This window comes from Acanthochromis polyacanthus, chromosome 23, assembly GCF_021347895.1.
Source record: "Acanthochromis polyacanthus isolate Apoly-LR-REF ecotype Palm Island chromosome 23, KAUST_Apoly_ChrSc, whole genome shotgun sequence".
NCBI lineage: Eukaryota > Metazoa > Chordata > Actinopteri > Pomacentridae > Acanthochromis > Acanthochromis polyacanthus.
In genome coordinates, this window is record NC_067135.1 from 21,808,925 (window position 1) to 21,833,947 (window position 25,023).

General features: G+C 41.5%; 2 protein-coding genes across 3 annotated transcripts in view; one reads left to right on the plus strand and one right to left on the minus strand.

Moving 5' to 3' along the window:
- LOC110967434 (uncharacterized) overlaps positions 1-15,609 on the plus strand; it is a 46,340-nt gene extending 30,731 nt beyond the window's left edge. Inside the window, exons 2-3 of one of the 2 annotated variants that reach the window (XM_051943829.1) lie at positions 7,880-7,925; positions 8,610-15,609. In XM_051943829.1, the coding sequence (XP_051799789.1) occupies positions 8,737-11,634 (2,898 nt within the window). In that variant the 5' untranslated portion in view covers positions 7,880-7,925; positions 8,610-8,736 and the 3' untranslated portion in view covers positions 11,635-15,609. The remainder of the gene's footprint in view (positions 1-7,879; positions 7,926-8,609) is intronic. The other variant, XM_051943830.1, reaches the window with a different exon arrangement.
- Positions 1-25,023, minus strand: part of col4a6 (collagen, type IV, alpha 6) — a 207,370-nt gene that overhangs the window by 68,229 nt on the left and 114,118 nt on the right.

The following is a 25,023-nucleotide window of genomic DNA, read 5'->3' on the forward strand; positions in this document are numbered from 1 at the left end:
ATTGTTCCGCGGGCCGGGTGTGCTAGAGGGAAGATTTTAGCTGTCACACCACATGCTCACATGGCGGCGATGATGGGAGCATCGCAGAGGGAGGGGTCTGCCAACGCTGGGTCTCCGGGTGCAAGTTTCATCAGCAGGGCAGTCCGATAACCCAATTACAGCTGGAGCCAAATGCACACATGAATCGGCAGAACCTCAAATGGACTACAAAAGACTCCAAAATGTGCTCAGAGACTTTTGATGCTGCTAAAGATGAAACACTAACTAAAAAGTTCAGCAGCTCCCACACCATCTGTCAACCGGCTAGTGAAAGAGGGAAATCCTCTCTTGATGGGAATGTTTAGGCTGTGTCAACTTTTTTTTTCCTCTTAGATCCCCATCACTGATCTGACTGCGAACCCAAACACCTTTGCTTATCTCAGACATGTTTGTCCTGCTCAGGATAAGTGATGATAGAGTATCCAAAGGCAGGGCGGGCAAACGGAGCTCAGAGATAGCCTCCTTATCTCAACATACGGGTATTTATGATGGGCCGCATATTTTTCTCAGATACAGAGCAATACTGACATCAAACTTCAGCAGGTTCAGCACTGTGTTTAATGTTTCATTTAAATTGGCTGTTTATGCTCACACTTTTTTGGTGACTATTCTGCAAGATTATGCAATAATTTTATGACTTTAATTTCAATTTTGTTGTATTTTGTCAAGCTAGATTTTCCATCTGGTGATCAGATTGAAAGATGTGTCTCCTTAAACCAGTCAAACTCTGAATTTCTTTATCTTTCTTTTTCCTGATGTCGGGTATTTTCCTGAAAATCCAGCCCGGCTGAAACTGAATAAACGGCACACTTTGAATAAACTACTCCAAACATATAAACATTTTCAGTTAATCCTAACTCATCCTGGGTGGCTCGTTCTTGGACTCATCAGGCTTTATTTCCTTTAGGGAAAACCATGCAGATGTTTATACAGCATCAAGTCCATGACGCTTGTGTCTGCTAGTTAAAGCAGATGATGGGGAATGTGAAACCAACACTTTATAGCTCCGGATCTATGCAAAGTTTACAGTTAATTCCTTTAAATTAATACTTTGGCATTAACATAAAGTCTAAACATATGCAGATGATGTGTTGTTGCTGCTCTACTCTTCACTCAAGCGCAAGTACATAAAGCAAAAAAATGATTAACCCTATAATTGCTTTCTGAGTTAACTGATTGTTTAGTCTAGAAACTGTCTGCAAATAGTGAAACTCAACAAACCACTTAATTGGTTGTTGTCCTTTAAATATTGACTGCTCGTCGACCTTTATTAGGTTCTGGAAAAAATGAAAATATTTCCAAATTCAGGGCATCCTGGTATATCACCAGTTGAGGTCCAGCCTTCAATTTCTATCATACCGCTCTCTCCTATTTATTGTCAAACTGTCAATAAATTCAACAGAATTCTCATTGAATAAGAAAAAAAATGCTACATGGATAGTCTTGGAGAGTTAATCCATTATTTTTAGGAGGAACAGAAGAAACACCCCCTGCATTTTCGCAACTTTGAATTTGCTCAAGCTAATGGAGACTGCTCTAACACATCACTGACTCCAAACAAACTAAAATCATTAGGGGTGTAACGAAATGGTCAACTTACATCACGATGCGAAATACGAAACAGGGCTCATGATACGAAATACTCACCATATGAAATAAAGATGAAAGAAAATCCCTAACAGTAGGAAGTTATGCAAAAAATCTCATTTTCTTTATTTTCTTCCTTCCTTCCTACAAAAAATAATGCTGCATCAGTACAAAATAAATGCTCTTTTAAAAAAAAACTGGTCGACTTCTGGGTAGTCGATGTAGAGGATGTGTTAGTCTCGCTCTCTCGTGGTTTTACATTTAAAAGTACTTTTCCAGAACCCCATCCAACCTCTGGAACACGTCTCATTATAGTTCGTTATACAGAGTTTTTAACAAGCGAAATGTCGAAAACAACAAAAGTTAAGAAAGTCGACGGTGAGCCTTCGAATACCTGCGGCAGCTCATGCTTCGCTAACATAGCTAGCCTGCTGGAGGAGCACCGAGCTAGCATCTCAGCTGACTTCAAGACAACTTTCGCGGTCCTCGAGGAGAAACTGAATAAAACCCAGGCCACAGTAACAGAGCACGGCCAATGCATTGACTCCTTGGAATCAGGAGCTGACATACATGAGCAACCTATTCAAGCACTGGAGGAACGCTGTGCAACGCTAGCTGATAGCAACAACAAGCTGATGGCCAGGACAGCAGATTTGGAGAGCCGAAGCCGTAGGAATAATATTCGCATTGTTGGTCTTCCCGAATCCATCGAGGGTCCCCGGCCTACAAAATTCTTCTCAGAACTGCTAGTCGAACTACTGGGGGATCAGGTCCTGCCGTCCCCCCAGAGGTAGACTGCGAGCACTGATCACTTGCTGCCAAACCACAGCCGGGTTCGAGACCGCGGCCCGTGATTATGCGGCTCCACCATTACCAAACCAAGGATCTTATCGTCCGTGAGGCTCGTAAGAAGCGAGACAGTCTCCAATACCAGGGCGCAACGGTGCAGATCTTTGAAGACTACACACCAGAGGTTATGGAGCAACGCTCAAAATATCGAGATGTCATGGCTAAGCTATACAACCTGGGACTGAGACCGGCACTACTGTTTTCAGCTCAAATGCAGGCAACACTCAGAAGCGGGGCCAAAACGAGGTTCACCTCGGCTGAAGACGCCGCGTCATTTGCAAGCCGTTACCAACAGGCGCCGACGGACGACTAGCCTAGCCACCGGACTGGTCCAAACTAACATGGATAAGTAAGCGCCATAACAAACTTTACAATTCGTTGTGTTTCTATTGCGCTCTCAAGTGTGAGCTTACAGAGACTTTGGTTAAGTCGTGAGATGTAAATACAGTTTTGTGTGCCTGACTCTGCTGTTCAATAGGGGCCATTCTTGAGTTGGTTCGGTTTATTACTAACTGATGTGTCTTTTATTTATCACGGAAGTTCAACAATTGAAGCTTGTGTTCTGCAGAAAAGCTGTTCATATTATGCTATGCGATTATTTTTCAGAAACTAATGTGGTTCAGTAGACCACTCAGCAGGTCTATAATATTCCAGATTGTGTTTCATACTGCTCATTATCAGACATCGTTGCAGGTAGACTCGGATTACATAATACTTTTAGTTTATTGTACTCATATAGCTGTTATACTGTTATCACTCTTCCATTCTACAGAACCTGCAGTCCTACCGTTGTAGTTAACCTGCGATTCTTCTCAAAACCTGATAATAATGGGGATTTATTAAAGGGATACGGGTGCTTAGACGTCAGGAGTAGGGAAGAAGAAAGAGTAAGGATAGTTGGTGCCATGGTAGTTGGCAGAAAAGGTTTGTATCACAGGGAAGATAGTGAGCTCGGTGAGGGTAGAACAGGGGAGAGTTTCTATGACCTAGTGGGGGGGGGGCTTTGTTCCAATAGGGTGTGTGGATCATTGTTGGGTGGGGGGAAAGAGTTCTCTTCTTGCTTACACTTTACTTGTTAGTCTCTACTCACTAAGCTTGTATACACTGCTCTGTCCCGTACCTACAAGTTATACTTCCTTTATTTTTTGCTGCTGGCACTCTAGGTTCAGCCCAACATTTCTACAGTCTCTTGTCACTCTATGTCAGATATGACTGGTGTGGGGGCCGGTGGCGGGCGGGTGGTGAGGATTATTTCATTCATTATTTCATTATTTCATTTAATTTCATCACAAGATCTTTTCACATATTAAGAACCTTAAAGCTCGTGTCCGGAGTTTGAATCGCAGCGTCTCCCAAAACACTGTTGGTCCCACCCTCCCTCTGATTTTCGCCCCTTTATTTGTGCACGCGCGCAGTACCTGACAGGAGTGCCCGGAGTGCTGCAGCATCTTGCCTGTTTTGCTGGTTTCCACTCCTCTACATTTAGTACATTTAGTAAATAATAAAGGAATTACGTTAGAATTCTGTATTGAGTCTAACTTGTCCTAATACCAAAATAACATGAATCTGCTAGGACGAACGAGTAAAGTTTCAATATGTGATTACATTCGTGTATCCCTCTCGATGACGTTGTTTATCAAACTTAGTGCATTACACGTGTATATGTGTTACATTGTTTATTTATTTCTATCTAGAGTTCAGAATTGCATGACTCCTCTGACGAAGAGTATGTCTCAGACGCCCCCAACATCTTCCTCCAGAGGTCGGGCATCTAAACGAAGCCGTCAGGCGGGCTATGGAGGCCGTGGTCGGGGAGCGACGCGAGCACCCCGAGCCAAAAAAACGTCCTGCAGTCTCTTGGCCTGACAAGCCGTGGGATTGGTAACTTTTCTGGAAGTTGCTGATCCCTGATGCTCTCTCAGCTCCTCCACAAGCAAAACAAATGTGCTCGCGGTTGCGTAGTGCGTAGCTCGCCCACCCCTGCATGGGCTTGCTTGCTGTGCACGTAACCGTTGATTGACAGCATGACAAAGCTGAAGCTCGAACTTGATTGGTCGGCAGCGACCGGCGCTTTTTGGAATAACATGGGGGTCTATGAGAGGAAGGCGGAGCTCATGAATAAATTTTCATATCGCGTCATACTAACATTATATTATACTATCGAACTAGACTAACGCATTTAAGCTTTGTTAAACAATGATACATAAATTGAAAACAAACGGAAACTCCGGACACGAGCTTTAATGCTGATATAATGTTCATCCAGGAGACACACCTATGCAACTCTGATCAGCAGAAATTGAAGAGACCCTGGATTGGGCAAATTCTCCACTCTAAATTTACTCTGAAAACAAGGGGTGCAGCTATATTGATAAGGAAGAACGTTCATTTACTTTAAATACTTTCATATCAGATATAAATGGCAGATATGTTATTGCTTCTGGTGTTCTCCATCAAAAACCTGTCGTTTTAGTGTCTGTTTATGCCCTCAATTGGGACAATCTCGATTTTATGAAGCTACTGCTATCCTCCATCCCAGATCTAAACTCGCATTTACTCATACTAGGAGGAAACATAAATTGTGTCCTGGACCCAACACTTGACAGGTCGAGCCCTAGAGTTATATCACCTTCAAAAGTCTCTCAGACCCATTCCACTGTTATGGATCAGTATGGCTATGTTGATCCATGGAAATTCTTAAATCCCTCAGCAAGAAAATACTCTTTTTTTCTCCCATGTACACCGCTCGTTCTCACGCATTGATTATTTGTCGTGGACAGAACACTTATCCCATCTATAACTTCTATCCAGTATTCACCTATAACGGTATCAGACCACTCCACAGTGATTTTGGATATACACTTTGACCTCAAACCGAGAGAATTTAGGCCATGGCGTTTAGATTGTCTTTTTACCGTCAGATGCAAACTTTGCAATTACATTTCTGAGTAAATCACATTTTCTGCGAGACTAAAACAAGAATGAGGACACTTCTGCATCTCTGCTTTGGGAAACACTTAAAGCAGTCATACGAGGTAATATCATTTCCTACACATCTCGTGCCAACAGACTACACAAAGTGTGCCAAAGGGAGCTAGAAGAATCTATTGCTAACTTGGATAACCAATATTCAACTAATCTATTACCCGCCCTCTATAAGCAGAGGATTGGACTCCAAAAGGAGCTTAATCTTCTGCTCTCAAGGGATGCAGAGCGCCTTCTACTTCGATCCCGCGGGACCATGTATGTGACAAATCTGGCCGACTTCTGGCTCACCAACTGAAAGCCAAAATGGCAGCAAGCCATATTACGCAGATACAAGACAAGTCAGGCTCACTAACCTCTGACCCAGATGAAATCAATAACATCTTTAAGTCATTTTACTCCCAGCGTTACACTTCTGAATTCTCTGAGGATGAAGTTCAGTTATTGTCTTTCTTTAATAACTTAGACATGCCTAAGATCTCTACTATAGATCAACAAAAGCTTGACGCCCCCATAAACCTTGACGAAATCAAAGAGGCGATTAATTCAATGCAGCGGTAAGTCACCAGATCCTGACGGGTACCCAATCGAATTTCATAAAAAATTCGTAGTCCGACAGGAGTGGGGTTTTCCGGATCCGGCCACAGAGAGGATGACAGCCTAATTTACGAGCTACCCGACGGTTTTGCAGGATACCCCTTTAAACTTGTCATACGTGTTCATAAGTTAATAATGAAGAAAGGGGTTACTACTAGAAGTAGAATTACCACAAATGTTACTGAAGGCAACTCTGAAATCAGACAAATCAGCCGAGGCAGCTCTCCGAGCCCTCCCCCGCAGCCAGAGGACGGACCAGAAGCTAGCTTGAAGAGCATCCTTCATGAACTTCGAGAGTTCAGGAATGACAACAGGGAGCAGCTCGCTGATATTAAACACGAACTGAACCCTCTTCCTGAACCCCCCACAATACAAGAGTGGATTAAAATTGTAAATGATATTTATAATATGGAGAGAATTCACTTTTGTTTATGTCTGCAAAAAGATATTTTTGTGAAGTTATGGGCCAACTGGGTTAAATATGTCAACCCATTTAGACAGACTTTGTGGAGGTGAACTAATAGTCTTAGCAAATTGCTCCCCCCCCCCCCCCCCCCCCTCCCTTTCTGCCTCTCGTGACTGAAAGTGTTGTATTTTTGGTTTACTTCAAAGTACACTTATACTCTCCCATGTTATTATATTATTATTTTTATTTTTTTTATTTTTCTCACACTTGAAGAAAAAGAAAAGACTGGATTGCAGAGGAATCGTGATTGCTCCTCCATGTATGAGATCTGTTCCCATGTCTGCATTTCAGATTTGAAAAATAAAGAATTTCAAAAAAAAAATCGTAGTCCAGCTGGCCTCATTGTTGCTCGAAATGTTTAATTGTTCTTACTCTCAGGGTTCACTTCCACCCACTCTCACGCAGGCTTGTATCTCTCTCATCTCCAAGAAGTACAAGGACCCATTAAACTGCGCTTCGTACCGTCCAATTTCGCTTTTATCAGTTGATGTGAAAATCCTGGCTAAGATCTTCGCTCACCGATTGGAATCTGTTATGCCTGCAATTATATCTGATGATCAGACCGGATTTATTAAGGGGAGACACTCTTTTACTAATGTACAGAGACTTCTTAGTATTATTCACACTCTGTCCTCCCTTGATGAACCAGAAGTAGTTATATCTCTAGATGCCAAGAAAGCCTTTGACAAGGTTGAGTGGGCTTTCCTTTTTTCTTGTTTACGTCAGTTTGGTTTTGGAAATGACTTAATGTCATGGATTCAGTTACTTTACTCTTCTCCATATGCCTCTGTGTGTACAAACACCCAATCCTTTCCCTCTTTCTCATGGTACGCGCCAAGGATGCCCCCTGTTGTCTCTCCTGTTTGCAGTTGCCATTGAACCACTGTCCATAGCTCTAACGGCAAACAACGGTTTTAAGGGCATCCAGAGATGGAGTGCGAAGCACAAAGTTTCGCTTTACACCGATGACTTGCTTCTATATGTACGTGACCCAGTGTCTAGTATACATCATATCCTTTCACTTCTAGAGTCTTTTGGTCGCCTATCTGGTTATAAATTGAACATCCAAAAGAGTGAGTGCTTCCCTGTTAACCAATAGGCATCTGACCTATCATTGTTTTCACTCCCTTTTAGATTCTCTGGTACAGGGTTTAAATATCTGGGTATCAGAATTACTCAATCAATTAAATCGTTACGGAAGCAAAACCTTACAACTCTGACAGCCCGAGTCAAAGCTGATCTACAGAGATGGGGCAATCTATCAATCTCTTTAGCTGGAAGAGTACAAACTGTTAAAATGAACATCTTACCTCGATATTTATATATCTTTCAATGTCTCCCCATTTTCCTGCCCAGATCCTTCTTTGGTAATGTGACGGAGCAGGCCCGTCTGACACGGCAGGTAAAACGCCAACGCCACCCTCAGCATGCAGACGCACACACATCGCCACACACAATGTTCACTTACCCCTTTTCCCTCCGTTCATCCGTCTATTTCTCTGGTTAATGCACATCTATACTCCACCACGGTAGTCTTGGGTGCACACTAGGCTGCCGTTGAACCAACTTCCACGCCATAATCTCCTTCCAACAAACTTTTCGCCAGTATACATTCATACACACACCGGTTTCCATTTCAGATTGACAAACGGAGCATCGCGGCTGACTTCCTGCTTATATTGCGTCACGCGCAGGGCACTGGTGTGTGACGTCGTGGCGACGTCCCCGCAAAATGCTGTTTTTGCACAAAACACATTTTATTATTTTTCAGAGATAGTTTTGGAATAGGGGAGTTAAATTATTTTGTTGATTATATTTTTCCACAAATTATTATATTTACTTTTCTATTGTATTCATGTGTTTTGTGGTAGAAAGCATTGTTTTGGGGGTTTATTTCCTGAAGGGGTGGGGTCATGAGGTGTATATAAGGCGGCTCAAACCCCATGGCTGTCAGTTGAAGCCAGGACCTGGTACAGTGAAGGTAACAATTTTAACTGAATACTTGATGTTGTAAATTTGTAAATATTATGTGTATATATATATATATATATATATATATATTGACACCATTTTTTCTTTGTTTTAGTGCACTTGCTGTTGGGAACGTTGTGTTTTTTTTGTTTTGTAAATAAATTGCAAAACTTTATTCCGGCTACGCCATCATTTATTACTACATCAAGAACCTGTACGTCACAAGTGGTGTCAGAAGTGGGATGGCTGGCCGACGAAAGCGACGTTCCCAACAGCGGAAGATTGAGGAGGAGGAGCCAGCGTCCTATGGAGTTGGAACAGAGGAGCCTGCACAGCAACCTCTGGGGGAGCTCCTGGGCCTAATGAAAGACTTTATGAGAGGTCAGGAAAAACGGGAGCAGGGTCTACGTGCTGAGATAAATAACCTCCGTCTCTCTCTACAACCACCTACTCCTGATCCAGGGGAAGGGCCCTCAGGTGCAAGTAGTCTCCACATGGCGTTGCCCACACCTGCACCTGGATGGAGACCACAAGGAGAGTCGACCATGGTTTCCCAAATGCAGAATGATGGACTGGATCAAGCATCACATCCTCCAGACCCGAGACCATACGTAATGGAGCCGAAGATTCCACCATATCAGATGGGTGAGGATATAGAAAATTATCTATTGCACTTTGAGAGGATCGCAAAGACGTGGAAATGGCCGGAAGCTGAGTGGGCATGTCGCCTCGTACCGTTTCTATCGGGGAAGGCCTTAGAAGCGTATACAGCCATGGACGAGGATGAGGCACACTCGTACCCAGAACTGAAAGCTGCTTTGTTAGCCAAGTTTGATATATCCCCAGAGACATACAGGCAACGGTTCCGATCCTCCACCGTCCCTCCTGGAGAGACTCCAACCGAGACCTACCATCATCTACGGAGCCTGTATCGAAGGTGGATTCGACCGGACCAGCTCACCAAGGAGCAAATCGGGGAGCTTGTGATCCTGGAGCAACTTCTTCGCGTCCTGCCGCCAGATGTCCGCACCTGGGTCAGGGAGCACGAGCCAGAGGACGGCCTGACAGCAGCAAAGCTGGCACTTCAACACCAGAACGCCCGCCGAGGGGGACCTCCACGTTTCACCAGCTCAACTCCGCGACCTCTTCAACAGTCTGCACCCAACCGGCCCACCAGAGAGACCAACTATGCCTCTCGAGGTACTCCCAGCTCTGCTACGAATCAGCAACCAACCGGTAAGCCCTTTGTTTGCTATTATTGCCAGCAGCAGGGACATAAAGCCTCTGTGTGTCCAATTCGGAGGGATAAACTCACTGGTGCCTGCTACGCACCTCGAGCAAAGGGAGAACTGTTTATTAAACAGGGCTTGAAGGACCACACCCTTAGAACGGTGACTCTAAATGGACAGGAAGTGACAGCACTGTTGGATAGTGGCAGTTTTACTTCCCTAGTGAAGAAGGACCTTGTCCCTGTGAACTGTGTGGATTACAGCCGAAAAACTGACATTGTTTGTGTCCATGGTGATAGTCATGCATATCCGAAAGCTGAAGTGACTGTAATAATTGATGACCAACCTTACCTGATGTCTGTCGCTGTAGTAGAGAACTTACCTGTAGAGCTTGTCCTTGGTACAGACTTACCTGTGCTCGTGAGTCTTTTGCAGGGCTCTGAATGTAACACCATCTGTAATGTGAACATGGTTGATGTGGCAAACAATGTTTCATGTCCTGTGGTAACTAGGTCTCAAGCTAAACAGGGTGTGGAGCCCTTACCGGACCTTGATGATAGCCTGTGCGAGGGGGGTTTCAAGGGTCCAAGAAAGTCAAAGCGTCAACGACGTTTTGAGAAACAGCTAATGCTAAATGACTGTGACATTAAGAGGTTGAATGTCGATGACATGTGGAAGGTGCCAGAAAATATTGCTGAACTGCAAAGGGAAGATGTGACTTTAAAAACCTGTTTTGGAAAAGTTGATGTTAAAACTCTTACTAATGCTAATGTTACTGGGCAAGATCTGTTTATGATTAATGATGGAGTGTTGTATGTCCATAGCAGTGGTCAGAAACGTCTTGTTATTCCTGCACCATGTAGACAGCTAGTTATGCATGTTGCACACACACTTCCGTGGGCAGGGCATTTTGGCCGTCACAAGACTTACCTCCGTGCTGCAGCTCGTTTTTATTGGCCCGGTATGTACAATGACATTTACACCTATTGCGCTACATGTCCCATTTGCCAGAAAACGGCTCCATCTTGCAGATCTGACAGGGCTCTCCTCCATCCCCTCCCAGTCATTAACACTCCATTTCGCAGGATAGCAATGGACATTGTGGGCCCGTTGGTCAAAAGTGCTCGGGGCCATCAGTATATTTTAGTACTGTGTGACTATGCCACCAGATACCCCGAGGCCTTCCCATTACACACCATCACTGCTCCTGCCGTTCTTCGTTGTCTGGTCCAACTGTTTTCCAGAGTGGGGATCCCTGATGAAATTTTGACTGACCAGGGAACTAACTTCACCTCTCGTCTCTTACAGTTGTTTCACAAACAGTTGGGTATAACCGCTCTGCGAACAACGCCTTATCATCCTCAGACCGACGGCCTGGTCGAACGGTTCAACCAGACGCTGAAGAGGATGCTTCAAAAATTTGTGAGCGACACTGGGAGAGACTGGGACAGATGGCTGCCGTTTCTTCTCTTCGCATATCGAGAGGTGCCGCAGGCTTCCACTGGATTTTCACCTTTCGAGCTCTTGTACGGATGGGATGTGCAAGGACCCCTGGACCTGCTGGGAAAAGTATGGACTGCATCAGAGCACAAGTCCAGTGAGCAAGGTGTTGTCCAGTATGTACTTCAAATGAGGGATCGTCTGTCGAGGTACCGAGACGAGGCTGAGATGAACCTCAAGGAGGCCCAGCAGAAGCAGAAGAGGTGGTACGACCAGCAGGCTAGACAGAGACATTTCCAGCCAGGCCAGAAAGTCCTTCTACTGCTTCCCTCCTCCAGCAGCAAGTTGTTGGCGAAGTGGCAAGGCCCATATACCATCACCAGACAAGTAGGACCTGTCACTTATGAGGTGCACCAGCCGGACAAGAAGAAGCCTCAGCAGATCTACCACGTTTCTGGAATGAAGCTCTGAGAGGAGTCAATTCATCCTCCAGCTGCGCTAGACTCAGTCTTATACAATTTAAGGTACTCCATAGGCTCCACTATAGTAAGGCTAAACTTTCCAGACTCTATCCAAGCAGACTGGAGGATAGATGCGATAAGTGTGCACAAACCCCATGTAACCTGACTCATATGTTCTGGTCCTGCCCCAAACTGACTGATTTCTGAAAATCTTTTTTTGATGCCATCTCCGAAATTTTAAATATAGCTGTAACCCCCTGCACCCAGTTAAGTCGGCACACAAAGATATTCTTTGGTTGATTACAGCCACAGTTAATTAAATTATCTAAGCCAAAACTCTCAGAAAACAAATGAGTCCATTGGTTCTGGACTCCACCAGATCAACATAGCGGTCGAGCTGCACTGTTCTTTCCTTTCCTCCACAGACTAGATGTTTTCCTGCCTCACTGCTCCCGCAGACACATTCCCAGCCCTTCTCTGCTCCTCTGACTCATCTGGTTGTGCTGATGGCTGCCATTAAACAAACAACCTGTTCTCTCTTTTCATCCAGGTGCTTTCCCCTCCAATAAAGACTCCATTAGTGGTCAGCAGGCCGTGCTTTCTCACGGTGATGATGTCATAAAGCCATGGTGTTGTCTCAGCTGTCAGACAGGAAGAGGAGGCTGAAATCTAACTATCAGACTTCCTATGCTGATATTTTTTAATTTATGTTTTTAGTATTTGAATGCATCTCTACAAACAAAACTAAAAAACAAAATCAGCTTCGTTCTTCTTGAAAGAACCAAACTGTCTCACATATAGTGCTGAGGATGGGTTGTTAAGGCAGCTCTAAATGTAATATACTGTACAGCATTTTTATCTACTCATCTTAAGAAACTTTAACTAAATGGTGTAATTGGGGCTAAAGCAGCGCTATACACTCCCATGTGTCCACCCTAGAAATTACCCCAATGACAGCTACTGAGTGTGAACAGCAGATGTAATTGGCATGTATAGCTCATTTAAACCTTTAAGACCTCTATAACCAGCACACAGATGTGACTGGGGCAATGTGGATAAAGATGTTTGGCAACGGCTCAAAAATCAATTACTACGCTCAGTTATGAGTCGTATGGGAGATTATATGGAGAGAAATGGAAGATGAGAGGAGAGGAAAGTTGTGTTTAAATCTGCAAAAATGTAATTAAGATAAGATAAGATAAGATAAGATCAGATAAGATAAGATAAAATAAGATAATATGGACTTTATTGATCTCACAAAGGAGAAATTTACCGTTACAGAGCTCTTAGGAACAAACAGAGGGGTGCAAAAAGTCACGAAAGGTGCAAGTACAAGATAATAAAGATAGTAAGAAATGGTAAAATAGTAAAAAATATACACATCTAAGGATAGAAAACTTTTCTTATATACATTGTTATAAGATAGAAAACTTTTCTTATATACATTTTTATAAAATAAGATATTGCACATAATAACAACTACACAGTAGTGTTATACAGTCTGATGGCAGCAATAACCCAAAGTGGATCAAAGTGTTCCTTTGTTGGAGAACCATGAATCATCCGTTAGACTGCATATCATCTCTGTTTTGAGTGTCATGCTACAGTGTGTTTTGGGGAGGAACCATCAAAGTGGAGCCTTGGCATCAGATAAAGGATGAAAAAAGAGGGCGAGTTTGGAAATAGAGTTGAAAGAAGCATCCCATTTGGAGCAAAAACAGCATCGGAGCAATGGAAAATTAAAAACTGTTACTGTTGTATTATTAAGAACCATACAGAGAATAAGGCATTAATCCAGTGCGGAAGACAATAGCTGTGTCATGAATATGAAGCAAAGTGGCTTCATATTCGCTAGACGAAGAGGAAACAAACTCAATTTTGGCCATACATGATAGAAAAGTGAGCAAAATTCTTCAAGAATTGTCCTAAATTGGTAAAGCTGTTTGTATCAGCAGGTATCGGCCATGTTTGATTCTGTCTGGTTATAAACACAATGAAAGAAAAGGCAACAGCTGACCAGTGATGTGAGATATATTCAATACGACAAAACTTATTTGGAAAAGGTGTTTCCAGCTCAGATTAGGTACACTAACTCTGTCAGAATAGATGGTTTCCAGTAATGTTTTCTCATGTAATACTTCAAAATAAATGAAAAACATGGCTAATATCTGTGTAGTTTCTCCTCACAAAGCTATCACTGAGAAATGATCATATTTGACTGACTCTGTATTAAAGACTGACAGTGGTGACCCAGAAAAACATAAATTAAAGGTGCAATGTGGAGGATTTAGTAGCATTTTATCCCATTTTAAGTTTTCACATCATTTTACGCCATTTAAAGAACATGTAAGTCAGTTATTGGCATGCAGCGACATACAAAATGGAAAAAAAATGGTGTGTTTGTCAAAAGCCTTTCCACGATATCATGCTTATATGGGGGAGAACAACATTCACGTGGTTGTTAACTATGAATTCATCCTCCAGACTGTCAATGTAAAGTTTTATGTAACTTCTGGAGGCATCTGAGGGAGAAGATTTGCACCTGAAATCTGACGAGATGTCATAGCTTGTTGATAACACACAGGTTTTTTTGCTGCCATGTGCACCACATTGGAAGTGGAAGTGTGACTGTTTTGACACAAAGTAGGAGATCTAGGAATGGTCGCAGATGGTGCTTGACATATTTTCACATATGGGACCTCCAGGGAATATTACACTGGATGCAGGAGAGCTGGGAGCAGAGTATCACTGCACAAAGAGGACACATTCACAAGGATGACAGCCAAAGAAATGTTGCATTACTAAAACTGTGACAATCAGAAACAAATAGGCTGCTGATGAACCTCAGCCTAAAGGTTTCTGTGTTAGTATCACTCTGTCAGAACTCCATCTGTCTGGTTTACAAACAACATTTAGGCCTGTAAACAGCCGAGACAGGCATGAATGTGAAGGATGACGAAGGAAAATAAGTAAATATTTCAGATTCGATCCCAGAGGTCCCTGATGTTCCCTTAACCTCACGTCTCCTTGTTTACGAGAGGAAAAGAGATGTTTTCCAGTCTGCACGACAAAAGAGCCGAGGAGTGTATGTGTGTGAAGACAAGCTCCATCCAGCTGTGTTTAGTTATTTGGGATGAGATTCCTGCAGAGTTTGATAATACCCTGCTAATGTGCATATTTTCTGTATCAGTATGTGCGACCACATCAGCAGCGTGGGACCCTTTCCGTATCTCCTCTCTGCTCCTTCAACACAACAGTCCTGAGATAGAAAACACAGTGGAGGCCCCTCGGCTCCCATGTGATACCATCTGATGCCCACCCAACCTGCAGGTGAACGACCTCCGACTGCACACCGACGGTTCTGATTAGAAGCAGCAGAAATTACATCTTCCCATGTTCACTTTTAATTGTGCTTATTTTTTACACTAATCTTAAAAACCACACACAGACAAATGTAATCCCCGAGTATTTTTGTCCGCTTCAAAGGTGATGAGCATCCACATGTTTAATGGCTGAGTTTAAGGAGGGCAACAAAAAGCAAAAATGTCATAAATGGTGGTTTGCATTTGTGTTCGCTACTTGTGTAGAAACGTACATAAACAACTGCGCTGTCGCGATCACTTCAAATCACAAGAGCCAGTAAAATTAGTAATGATCAGGTTTGTGCATTCCTGCACGTGTTGGCCCTGGTGGAAGTGTGTTGAGAAATTCTGACGTAAGATCACCCAGGTGTCTAATTCCCGCTCTGTGCAGTGAGAATAACCTCCAGAGACCTCACCTCCAGCATTTTTCCACTTCATTTAGTTTGATTCTCTATTCAAACTCCTTTAATTGAGCTGTGTGAATGAAAAATGCCACTGAAATAATTGAAAACTGAGCAAAAGCTGGACTTCTTAGTAGTTTTCGGTTAGATATCAGAGTTAATTTAAAGCCTTCTGTTGTCTTTGGGTCAAAATGACCTGGCCATGATGTTTAACAGCAGAGAAAAACCCCTAAATAACCTTTTTTTCAACTTGAAATTTGATGATTTCTCCTAAAGTGATCCCAAAAGTCACAACACACACAATGAGAAATTGAGACGATGTGTGTTACTGATGGATCTCAGAAAAACATCATATTTCATATTTACTGTTGTTTACCTTCAAAAAATGCATTTAAAGCTACTTTAAGCATATTTCTGGTACTTCCTTAGGATATACAAGTACTATCTCTTGCTAAACAAATAGCATTTACACCTATGTAGTACCTTTAGCAACAGTAATAGTGATATTAAACCTCTATTTTAGTAAAGAAAACAGTTATAACGTGATGTGACAAAAACAAGTGGTGTCCACTGACCCACTGATTAAATACAGTCTTTCTGCCCTCTGAAGAGGGAAAGAAACAGACATGCACAAAGTGTGTGATGCAAGGAAGGTTGTTTCTTCATGCAAAACAGATTTTGGTTTGAAAAGTCAACTTAACTGCTTTATTTTAGAAGCTCGGTAGAGGAGGGTCATTTTGGACCCATAAGACAAGGGGGTGTACAGGATGTTAAGAACACATAAGGGTTAAAATGAGCTTGACACTACAACAGTTTAATTCTCTGCTTCTTGATTTTGCTTTGTACATGGCATGAGTTTGTTAACAGCTCTGGCAAATACAAGCGATTTTCTTTAAACTGCTCGCATAGTCTCATTTCAATAAATGTCTCAGCAAAGATTAAAGAAAAGCAGATTTGTACTTCAGAATTTCTCCTCTTTCCTCTCATATTAATGATATATTTATTAATGCAGCTCTCTGGTTTATCTCCTAAAACCGGATGTAAAATTGTTCAAACCTGCAACAGCAACAACAGAAACAAGCTGCCGACACCCTGATGCTTCACTATTAATAATAGAAGAACGTCACGCATGTTAAAATATCAGTCTTTTGCTTTAATATTTCAGCTAGATTTTTCACATGCTTTTGACTGAGTAGGAATTGTCATGCAGAACTTTTACTTAAGTAAAGGATCTGAATATTTCTGCTGATGTCAACTGGTTAATGTAAGTCCCTGCAGGAGCCATGTGAGGGCAGTAGAGGGCACTAGAAGCTGAGAGCAGATGAACACTGGAAGATCTACTTTAAATGTGACCTGTACATGTTCTACAGGTGGAATAAAAATAGTAAAACTAACCGCAGGTGCAGAAGTTGAAGGAGAAGGAGGCAGAGATGAAGGTTAAGTGTCTGAAAATAACTTGCAGTGTATTTAACACACACATGGCCCTGTCTGTCTCTAAGTCTGTGATCCCAGTGACCCTGACCCTCTGGTCCACTCTGGCCTTTGTGTCAGTGGTGACCTCTGACCTCTTCCTGGACTAAACACTGCGAGTTTGAGGTGTGTGTGTGTGTGGATGGAGAGAGTTCAAAGCTATCGCTGTGACTCAAACTGAAAGGCTTTGTTTGCTGAGACATTTTTTGGACAATGGGAGGCAAAATGGTGGCCCTTACCGCCATTTTACTAGTGTGTGTACATATATATATATATATATATATATATGTGTGTGTGTGTGCATGTGCGTGTGTTGAGACAAAGTCAAAACAAAGCCCACCACCATTTTTAAACTGGTTGGAGTTCCTGCATCAAAAGTAGGGAGGAAGGCCTGATAAAATGCCATACAGGGGCCCAGGAGAGTTTGGATGACAGGCCCTCGCCGATAAGACTGTCCTGTACATGAGTCTGGTCTGTATGTGCTTCAGCATACTTGTCAGACACACACTCGTGCAAGTGGCCACACATGTACGACTAAAACGCACACGTCTGCAACAAACTCCCGCTCGGCCAAACACACACGTTTCATAATCACAAACGCAACACATTAGAGAACGCAAGAAGAGTGAGAGAAAGAGAGAGAGAGGGAAGGAGGTTGATATATTGGAAGATAAGGAAATGCAGAAGAGACAGACAAAGATCAAAGTCATCAGTCACGCTTGTCTCAGGGTCATTCTGCTGCCAGCACTGACTCTCTGTGTGCAATCTAAGCTTCTATCTGTGTGTGATGGTGTGTGTTTGACTAAATATTTATGGTCTATCACTTGTCTATACGTCTCACTAGTTCTTGGGATTACATTAAAAACCTATTTCAAAACTAGTTTTCTGGAAAGTCAGTGGTGTTGCACAGTAAATAAATGCATACAATAACATATTGCTGCTTTTTGACTGCAGGAGCTTGCAGGCTGGTTCAGAGTGAAATTAACTTTTCTGCATGTTTTGACTGCAAAAAGTGCCCTGAAGAAGAAACTACATTAGCCTAGAAGGAATGCCAAAATGAAAGTGCTAATGTGGATTAATTCGTCATCATGATTAATCTGATTAAAAATTTTGACGTAATTAATGCATCATCATGATTAATCTGATTAAAAATTTTGACGTAATTAACGCATCTGTAGCGCAGAATGGCTCAAAATCCCTGAAATGTCTCTGACAACGCATTTCGGGCAGTTTGTCCAAGTAGACTTGTCATCGTGCATTGGCAAATGGGCAGTTGATCCTCTCGTGGCAGAACCAAGCAACAGCCCTTTGGAAAATAATAATCATCAGCCGGAGTTTTGCTGATTAAACGCCAATAAATTCTTAATTTCTCATAAAACAGTAAATGCTGTTAAGTGTCAGAGTCGCGCAGAATGATGTCCTTGCGCTGTTTAAGCTACAGCCAGGCAACGTTACAGGAGTGAGCTGAGCTGACAGGTAAGTTTAAAACGACGTTGTGAAATGAATAATGACTCAACATGTCTCCTGTTTCAGTTAAGAGAATAAGTTAAAGTTAAAATGATTAATATTAGGGCTGCACAGTGGAGTAGTATTTAGCACTTTCGCCTGGCAGCAAGAAGATCCCTGGTTCGCGTCCTGGCTTTCCCGGGATCTTTCTGCATGGAGTTTGCATGTTCTCCCTGTGCATACGTGGGTTTTCTCCGGGGACTCCAGCTTCCTCCCACAGTCCAAAAATATGCTGAGGTTCATTGATTACTCTAAATTGCCCGTAGGTGAGAGTGATTGTTTGTCTGTATATGTAGCCCTGCGACAGACTGGCGACCTGTCCAGGGTGTCCCCTGCCTTTGCCCGAGTCAGCTGGGATAGGCTCCAGCCCCCCGCGACCCTAATGAGGATGAAGCGGTGTACAGAGAATGGATGGATGCTTAATATTACTGTCTGATGAACCGTCATGATGTCACTCTTAGTTCTACTTTGTCAGAAAATACTATAACGTGACACAGGCTGTAACAACAACTGACTGTGTCATTACGGAGTACCACCAGTGTCGGACTATTTGTGATCATTAAAAAAAACAAATATATATACACCTACCTCTAATTTGCAACAACAAGAAGTACAAGACCAGATGTATTTCAAAATTCATTTATAGATTGGCTCTTTTTTAAGGTTATATAATTTCCCAGAAGTGTAATGCTTTGTTGCATGTTTTTGTATTTGAATATTCCTCTCTGTTGTAAAGTTAAACAGATATTACAGGCCAAAATATTGTAAAACAGTAAAATGTTCTGCCTGTAATTCATATGTCTGTTGTTGTAAGCATTAAGCGACCAAATAAAAGTAATTTTATTCATTGTAAATTTTTTAAATTAAATGGCTGATTAATTGGTTATCGCAATTGTTTTCTGCCAGATATTGGAATGGACCTCAAAAAATCCATATCGGTCAGGTCCTACTAAACAGCACATTGGCCATCTGGTGGGAAATTTGAATACAAAAAAACCCCAAGAAGGAACAGTCGACCGACATACAGTAATATACACAGTCTTCAGGAAGGAGTTTTCCTTTCACTGAAGCGCTTCCAGCTTAAATTATCACATTAACATGAAGTATGTGTTAGTCTGGGATTCTAACATGAACCTTTAAAGGTGTTTAATAAACACCTTAAGTGCACATGTATTCGCTTCTTTCTTGAGTCTGTTTGCACATGCAAAATGAAACGCGATTAAGTTAGATTAAAAATCACGGGGTTGCTGTGGATTAATTTAAATTAACTGCAATTTAAATATCATGAAATTTAAATTAATCCACAGCAACCCCGTGATTAATCTGATTACAAATTTTAATCGATTGAAAGTACTAATAGATACACTTCAGGGACAATATGTGTACGTTTCAACATTAAATTCACCATATATTGTAAGAATAGCAAATACTTCCATTCAAAAGTTTGGGGTCACCCAGACAGTTTCATGTTTTCCATGAAAATTCGCATTTGTACTCATGTGCTAACATAATTGCACAAGGGTTTTATAATCATCAATTAGCCTATCGAGAACATTAGCTAACGCAATGTAGCATTAGAACACAGGAGTGATGGTTGCTAGAAATGGGCCTCTGTACCCCGATGTAGATATTCCATTTAAAATCAGCTGACTAATGCTATCTTCATAGGAAAAAAACAGCTTTTCTTTCAAAAATTGGGATATTTCTAAGTGACCCCAAACTTTTGAACGGTAGCGTACGTCTAATATCTAATACTTGTTTTAGTTGTGGCAATCTGTGAGTTCACATCGCAGTCTAAATTGTTGGAATCTACACCATAATAGAAACAAAAAAAAGCCTTATTACAGGGTGTTCCTTTGCAAATCCTTTACCCACAGGTTCCGGCAGTGGAAAGCCGCCTATAGAAATTGTTATTGCACATTTGCTGTGAGGAGTGACTATACGCTGTAAGAATAGGGCAGAAATCCACAGTTGAATATATGTTCTAAAGCTTAGTTGAGGTTATTATTAGTTTGAGTCAAATCAATTTTCCAAAGTTACTCATATTTGCAAGATTGTGACAAAACGATAGTGGAGAGATATCAAGATCTCAATGAGACTTGAGGTCATTGTTGTTTGTCACAAAATTATGGAACAAGTTGTTAACCCAACTAAGCGATCCAGGTTTTTCTGAGTCTTGTTTAGCAATTAGTATAAACTGATGCAGATGGATTTTGTATCTTCATTTTCTCGAGCCTAAGAGGCATAAAAAGGCATGGATTTCAGTTAGATAAGGCTACACAGACTCACTGCCTTTCTGAGGTGGTTAAATCTCACTTTCTCCCTAAAGGCAGACTCTGAACCAGGACAAATCATTGGGCTCTTGGGCTTTGGGCAGTGACCAAAACAACAAAACTGTGGATTTAAGTGGGCTGAGATGAGTTTAACCATTAGGTTGGCTGGTGAGTAGAGCTCCTCGACATCAAGAGGAAGCAGTTGAGGTGGTCCGGACGTCTAATCAAGAGGCTACCGAGAACACACTAGACGGATTACACAGTATAGCTCATCTGGACTGGGGAGGATGCAGGAGAATGGAGGGCTTGGACTACCTGGATTACAGGAAAATGTAGCCTGATATGAGCTTTGGCTATCATTTAGCTTTGGGAGTTCTTGCTATAGCTGGTTTGAGGTGCTTTTAGGAAAAAACTGGAATAAAAAGTCATCTTTCACCCCATTTTTGACTAGTTTAAGTTCCCAATCCACCAGTGAACACCTTGTTATGTAGAAGAAAAAGCACATTCTGAAGTTTAACACACACTAGTTTACCTGATGTTAAACTTTCCTCATTTTTTTCTCTCGTTTTCATTTCTCTCCTGCCTTTCTTTTTGCTCCAATTTGATTGAAAGCAATCAATAAAACTGTCTGTATCTTGTCTTCTTTCATCCTCTATGATGATTTTGCTCTTTAGGACTGAATTTTCCAGCTGCCTCTGTTGTCTCATTCCTCTTCCTCTATGTTTTAACACAGGGATTAAACAGGAACAATTTCGTCAATGTCTTCTTATCTTCGTCCGCTACTCATGTCTGGTTTGACATCAAAGGAATGCTGCCAACTTCTCTCTCTCCCTTTTTTTTCTCTTCCTATGCAACTGTTTCTTTTTTTTCTTTCCTCTCTACCTGCTTCAGGATTAAAGTGAAGGAATTCAAGGATGGAGAGATGTAGTCTTTCATCGAGAGGCCCCGTTGAGGGGGTTCATCCCTCGTTTCTTATGTTCCCATCCCACTGAGACACACATCCACTATCACTTTACCTTCAACTAGGGCTGGGCGATATGGCCAAAAAATAAAATCTTGATTTTTTTAGTCATCTTGGACGATTACGATTTTAATCGATTTTTGTTACATACATTGTTAAAACATAAACGATGCCTCTTTCCCATCGTTGTAAGGCAGACAATGTGCTACAAGCCCAGTTTTATCAAAGTAGCTGTCTCCCTCCAACACTGGTCTGTGTTGGAGGGAGGCAGGATGAATTGCATTGACAAGCTTCATGATGAGAAAGACATCATATCCACCATAGCAAGCAGCTGTCTGACTGAGAGCATCCTCAACATGACCGTCACTGATGTGAGGCCTCTGTCAATGGTTGAAGATGAAGGCTTCACTATAATGATCTTAATTGTTCTGTCATTCCAAATCTTCCATTTCTGAATAAAGAGGCGGAAATTAAAAATGTTTTTATATCCGATTCATCGATTAATCGAAAAAAATTATCGGCCGATTAATCGATTATTAAAATAATCGTTAGTTGCAGCCCTAGTCTCAATTGCTTGTTTAAGGTCAATTTCAATTCAGAGTGATATTCATTTTGTAAATTATGGTCCCACTTAGAGTAAAATAAAGGATAAATGACAAGTGAATGACGGATCGCCACCATATCAGGATGTACAAAGGTGCTAGATGGAGACTGTAAAATGCCTCAAGTCTTCAGAGTTGTACTTTACAAACCAATGTGTGGTGTCACTGTCACTACATCCATCTATTACATACAAAAAGGATGTAAAACTTTTGCACAGATACAGTCACAGTTGCATAGATACAGAATGTTTTACGAGGAAATACGACTAAGTTGGGGACTAAACATCAGAACATTTGAGCTATGCTGCATCTTTACTTAGTTATTTCCATTTTTTTCTACTATTTCTACTATTTTTTGCAAGCTGTCTAACTACAAATGCCTGTCAATAAGGGCAACTGGAACCAAATGTGGCCAACACACCACTAAAGCCACTCAGCGGGGTCAGCTCAACATTTTTCAAGCTGACCCTGCTGGCAGCTTGACAAAATGAAGACGTCTTCTCCCTCCATCTCTGCTTCTGATGAAAACAGATGGAGGTCTAACAAAATTAAATAAAACACATACTTCCTGACCCCTAAGCAACTTGAAGCTCCGGTGTGTTGACCTAACCACTGCCTGGACACATTCACATACACAAACACAAAACGCTGGCCTTTGACCTTCGAGGTTCACCCAGTGGGAGCGGATGTTATTGGACCTAATAGATCCAGGATGATGCAGATATTAAAACCAGAGAAGAAGATCTTTGCATACACATGTAAACACATTGCTGCTCTGTGTTTTCTAAAAGTCTCAGGACTTAAGTCTAAATAAAACTGAAGCCCTGTGGCTATTAATAATGAAACCCAACTAAAACCAACACTCGGCGTCTGTATGGCGTTGGGGTCTTACTCAGGTATTAGCAATGGATTTAAAAGTTACACATGGTAAGAACAGGAGTCAATCTATACAGTGTCAGATGAGGTTACTAAAAGCTTCTTTATCCCTTTTAAGCACAGAAGGAGCTGCTTGTTCCTGCTTTTATAGTCACTAGATGTTTGTTTTCATGCCATGTTTATTGAATGGAGGAAATATTTTTGGTTCATATCTTTATGCCTCAACATGCCAGCTCTGCCCTCCACGATGTTCCAGTAAGTACAGTGCCCTCAAGTGTAGTTGGCACACCTGTTGGTGAATCTGAGCCAAAACATCTGCAGAGGACAAACAGGAGGAGCAACACAAACACTTTTTGTAATAGATCTACACAGATATGGTTTATGTTGACTTAAGGCTTTTTTTTTTCCAGCTTCAGGTTCGCTGTCAGTGAATATCTACTCTTCCAAATGCAATTATCTAGTTATTGCAAGTTCATAAAAGATAAATGCATGTTTTCATCAATTAACTTTTCCTTGTAAAAAGTTTGAAACAGTTTGTGAAATTCTCTCCTTAATGGGAAACAGTTTGGATCGTAACCTTTCTTAAAATTGCAATTTGTTGATTTACAGTTTGAGTTTTGCATAAAATCAAAAAGATAGTTATACGCTGTCAATTTGATATGTTATAAGGTATTTTATTCTATTACATAGTGCCAAATTTTTCATTTCTTAACATAACAATCATCATCAATCTTCTTGGCTATCTCCCAAAATGTTGAACTGTTCCTTTAAAGTATCACAGCAGAAAACAAGAATTGCAGAATGTGATTGACTAAGTAAAAAGAAAAACATTTTAAAAGAGGTTTCTTCTGATTTTTTGTCCCTGCTATTGATTCCTCTTAGAGAAGAACTCTTGATAAACTCCCTCATTTGTTCTGGTTCACGGCTGACCCAGAGTGCTGACAGCCAGAGCCCAGAACACTGAAGTTCCCCCTCAGGGATCAACAGAGCATCACCAAAATTATATGTGACAACATTTATGTGCTGTCAGTTGGCCTGTCAAACCCCACCTGCCTTTGATTCATCTCATTACATGCAATGTGTGTTTTTTTTTTTTAGTAAAATGCGCCAAAGTTTATCTGGCATGACATAATGAAACCTGATTTACGTCCATGTGAAACCTGACAGTGAACACGCTCTGAAGTCACATTGGAAAAAACACAGTCGACTGATTCATTCTGGTCCAAAGCAAACTGCACTCAGAGGGGAAAATTAGAGGAAAGTACTTGACTGACTGAAGGAATATGTGATGCTTTTGTTGCGGAGCTGTGACACAATGAGAGGATTCAAGGGCAGATGCAAGATAACTGAATCTATTTCAATTAAAAATTATTTTTTTTTACATTTTTTCTGGGAAAATACAGGAGATAAGTGCAGTTTTTTTTAGGCTGGCTGCAAAAATCTGGCAATTATCGTATGTCTCTTTACTATTTCGGCTTTTTGAATGTGCATTTTGTCTGATTTAAGAATCTCTGACTTTATTAAAACCTTATTTATTGCTTAGCAGGCTTAAATAAGTTGTCATCAGGCGATCTATGTTGGGTATAAGGACCCAAACCGTTGAATCAAAGTTGCATCTGGTCCAGATTCTCCATCAGTTTTGTCTTAGATTCAAAACTTTTAGAAAATTCTAGTCAATATCTCATTATTTTATTCTATTCTGTCAGCACCAAAGCATCAAACATGTCAAAACATACTAATTAATTCTGTTTAGTGCTAGTAATGGTTAGTTATGATGGTCAACAGCTGCAGAATTCAAAGACATCTTGAAATATTTTTAGAGGCTTGTTAACATATTAGAGTTTTTATGAAGCCTGTGAGATCATGGTGATGTACACAACTTTCCTCTTAACTGTCACCGTGAGTTCAAGCCGTAAATCAAAGGGATCAGCTGTTTTTTTATTGCTAC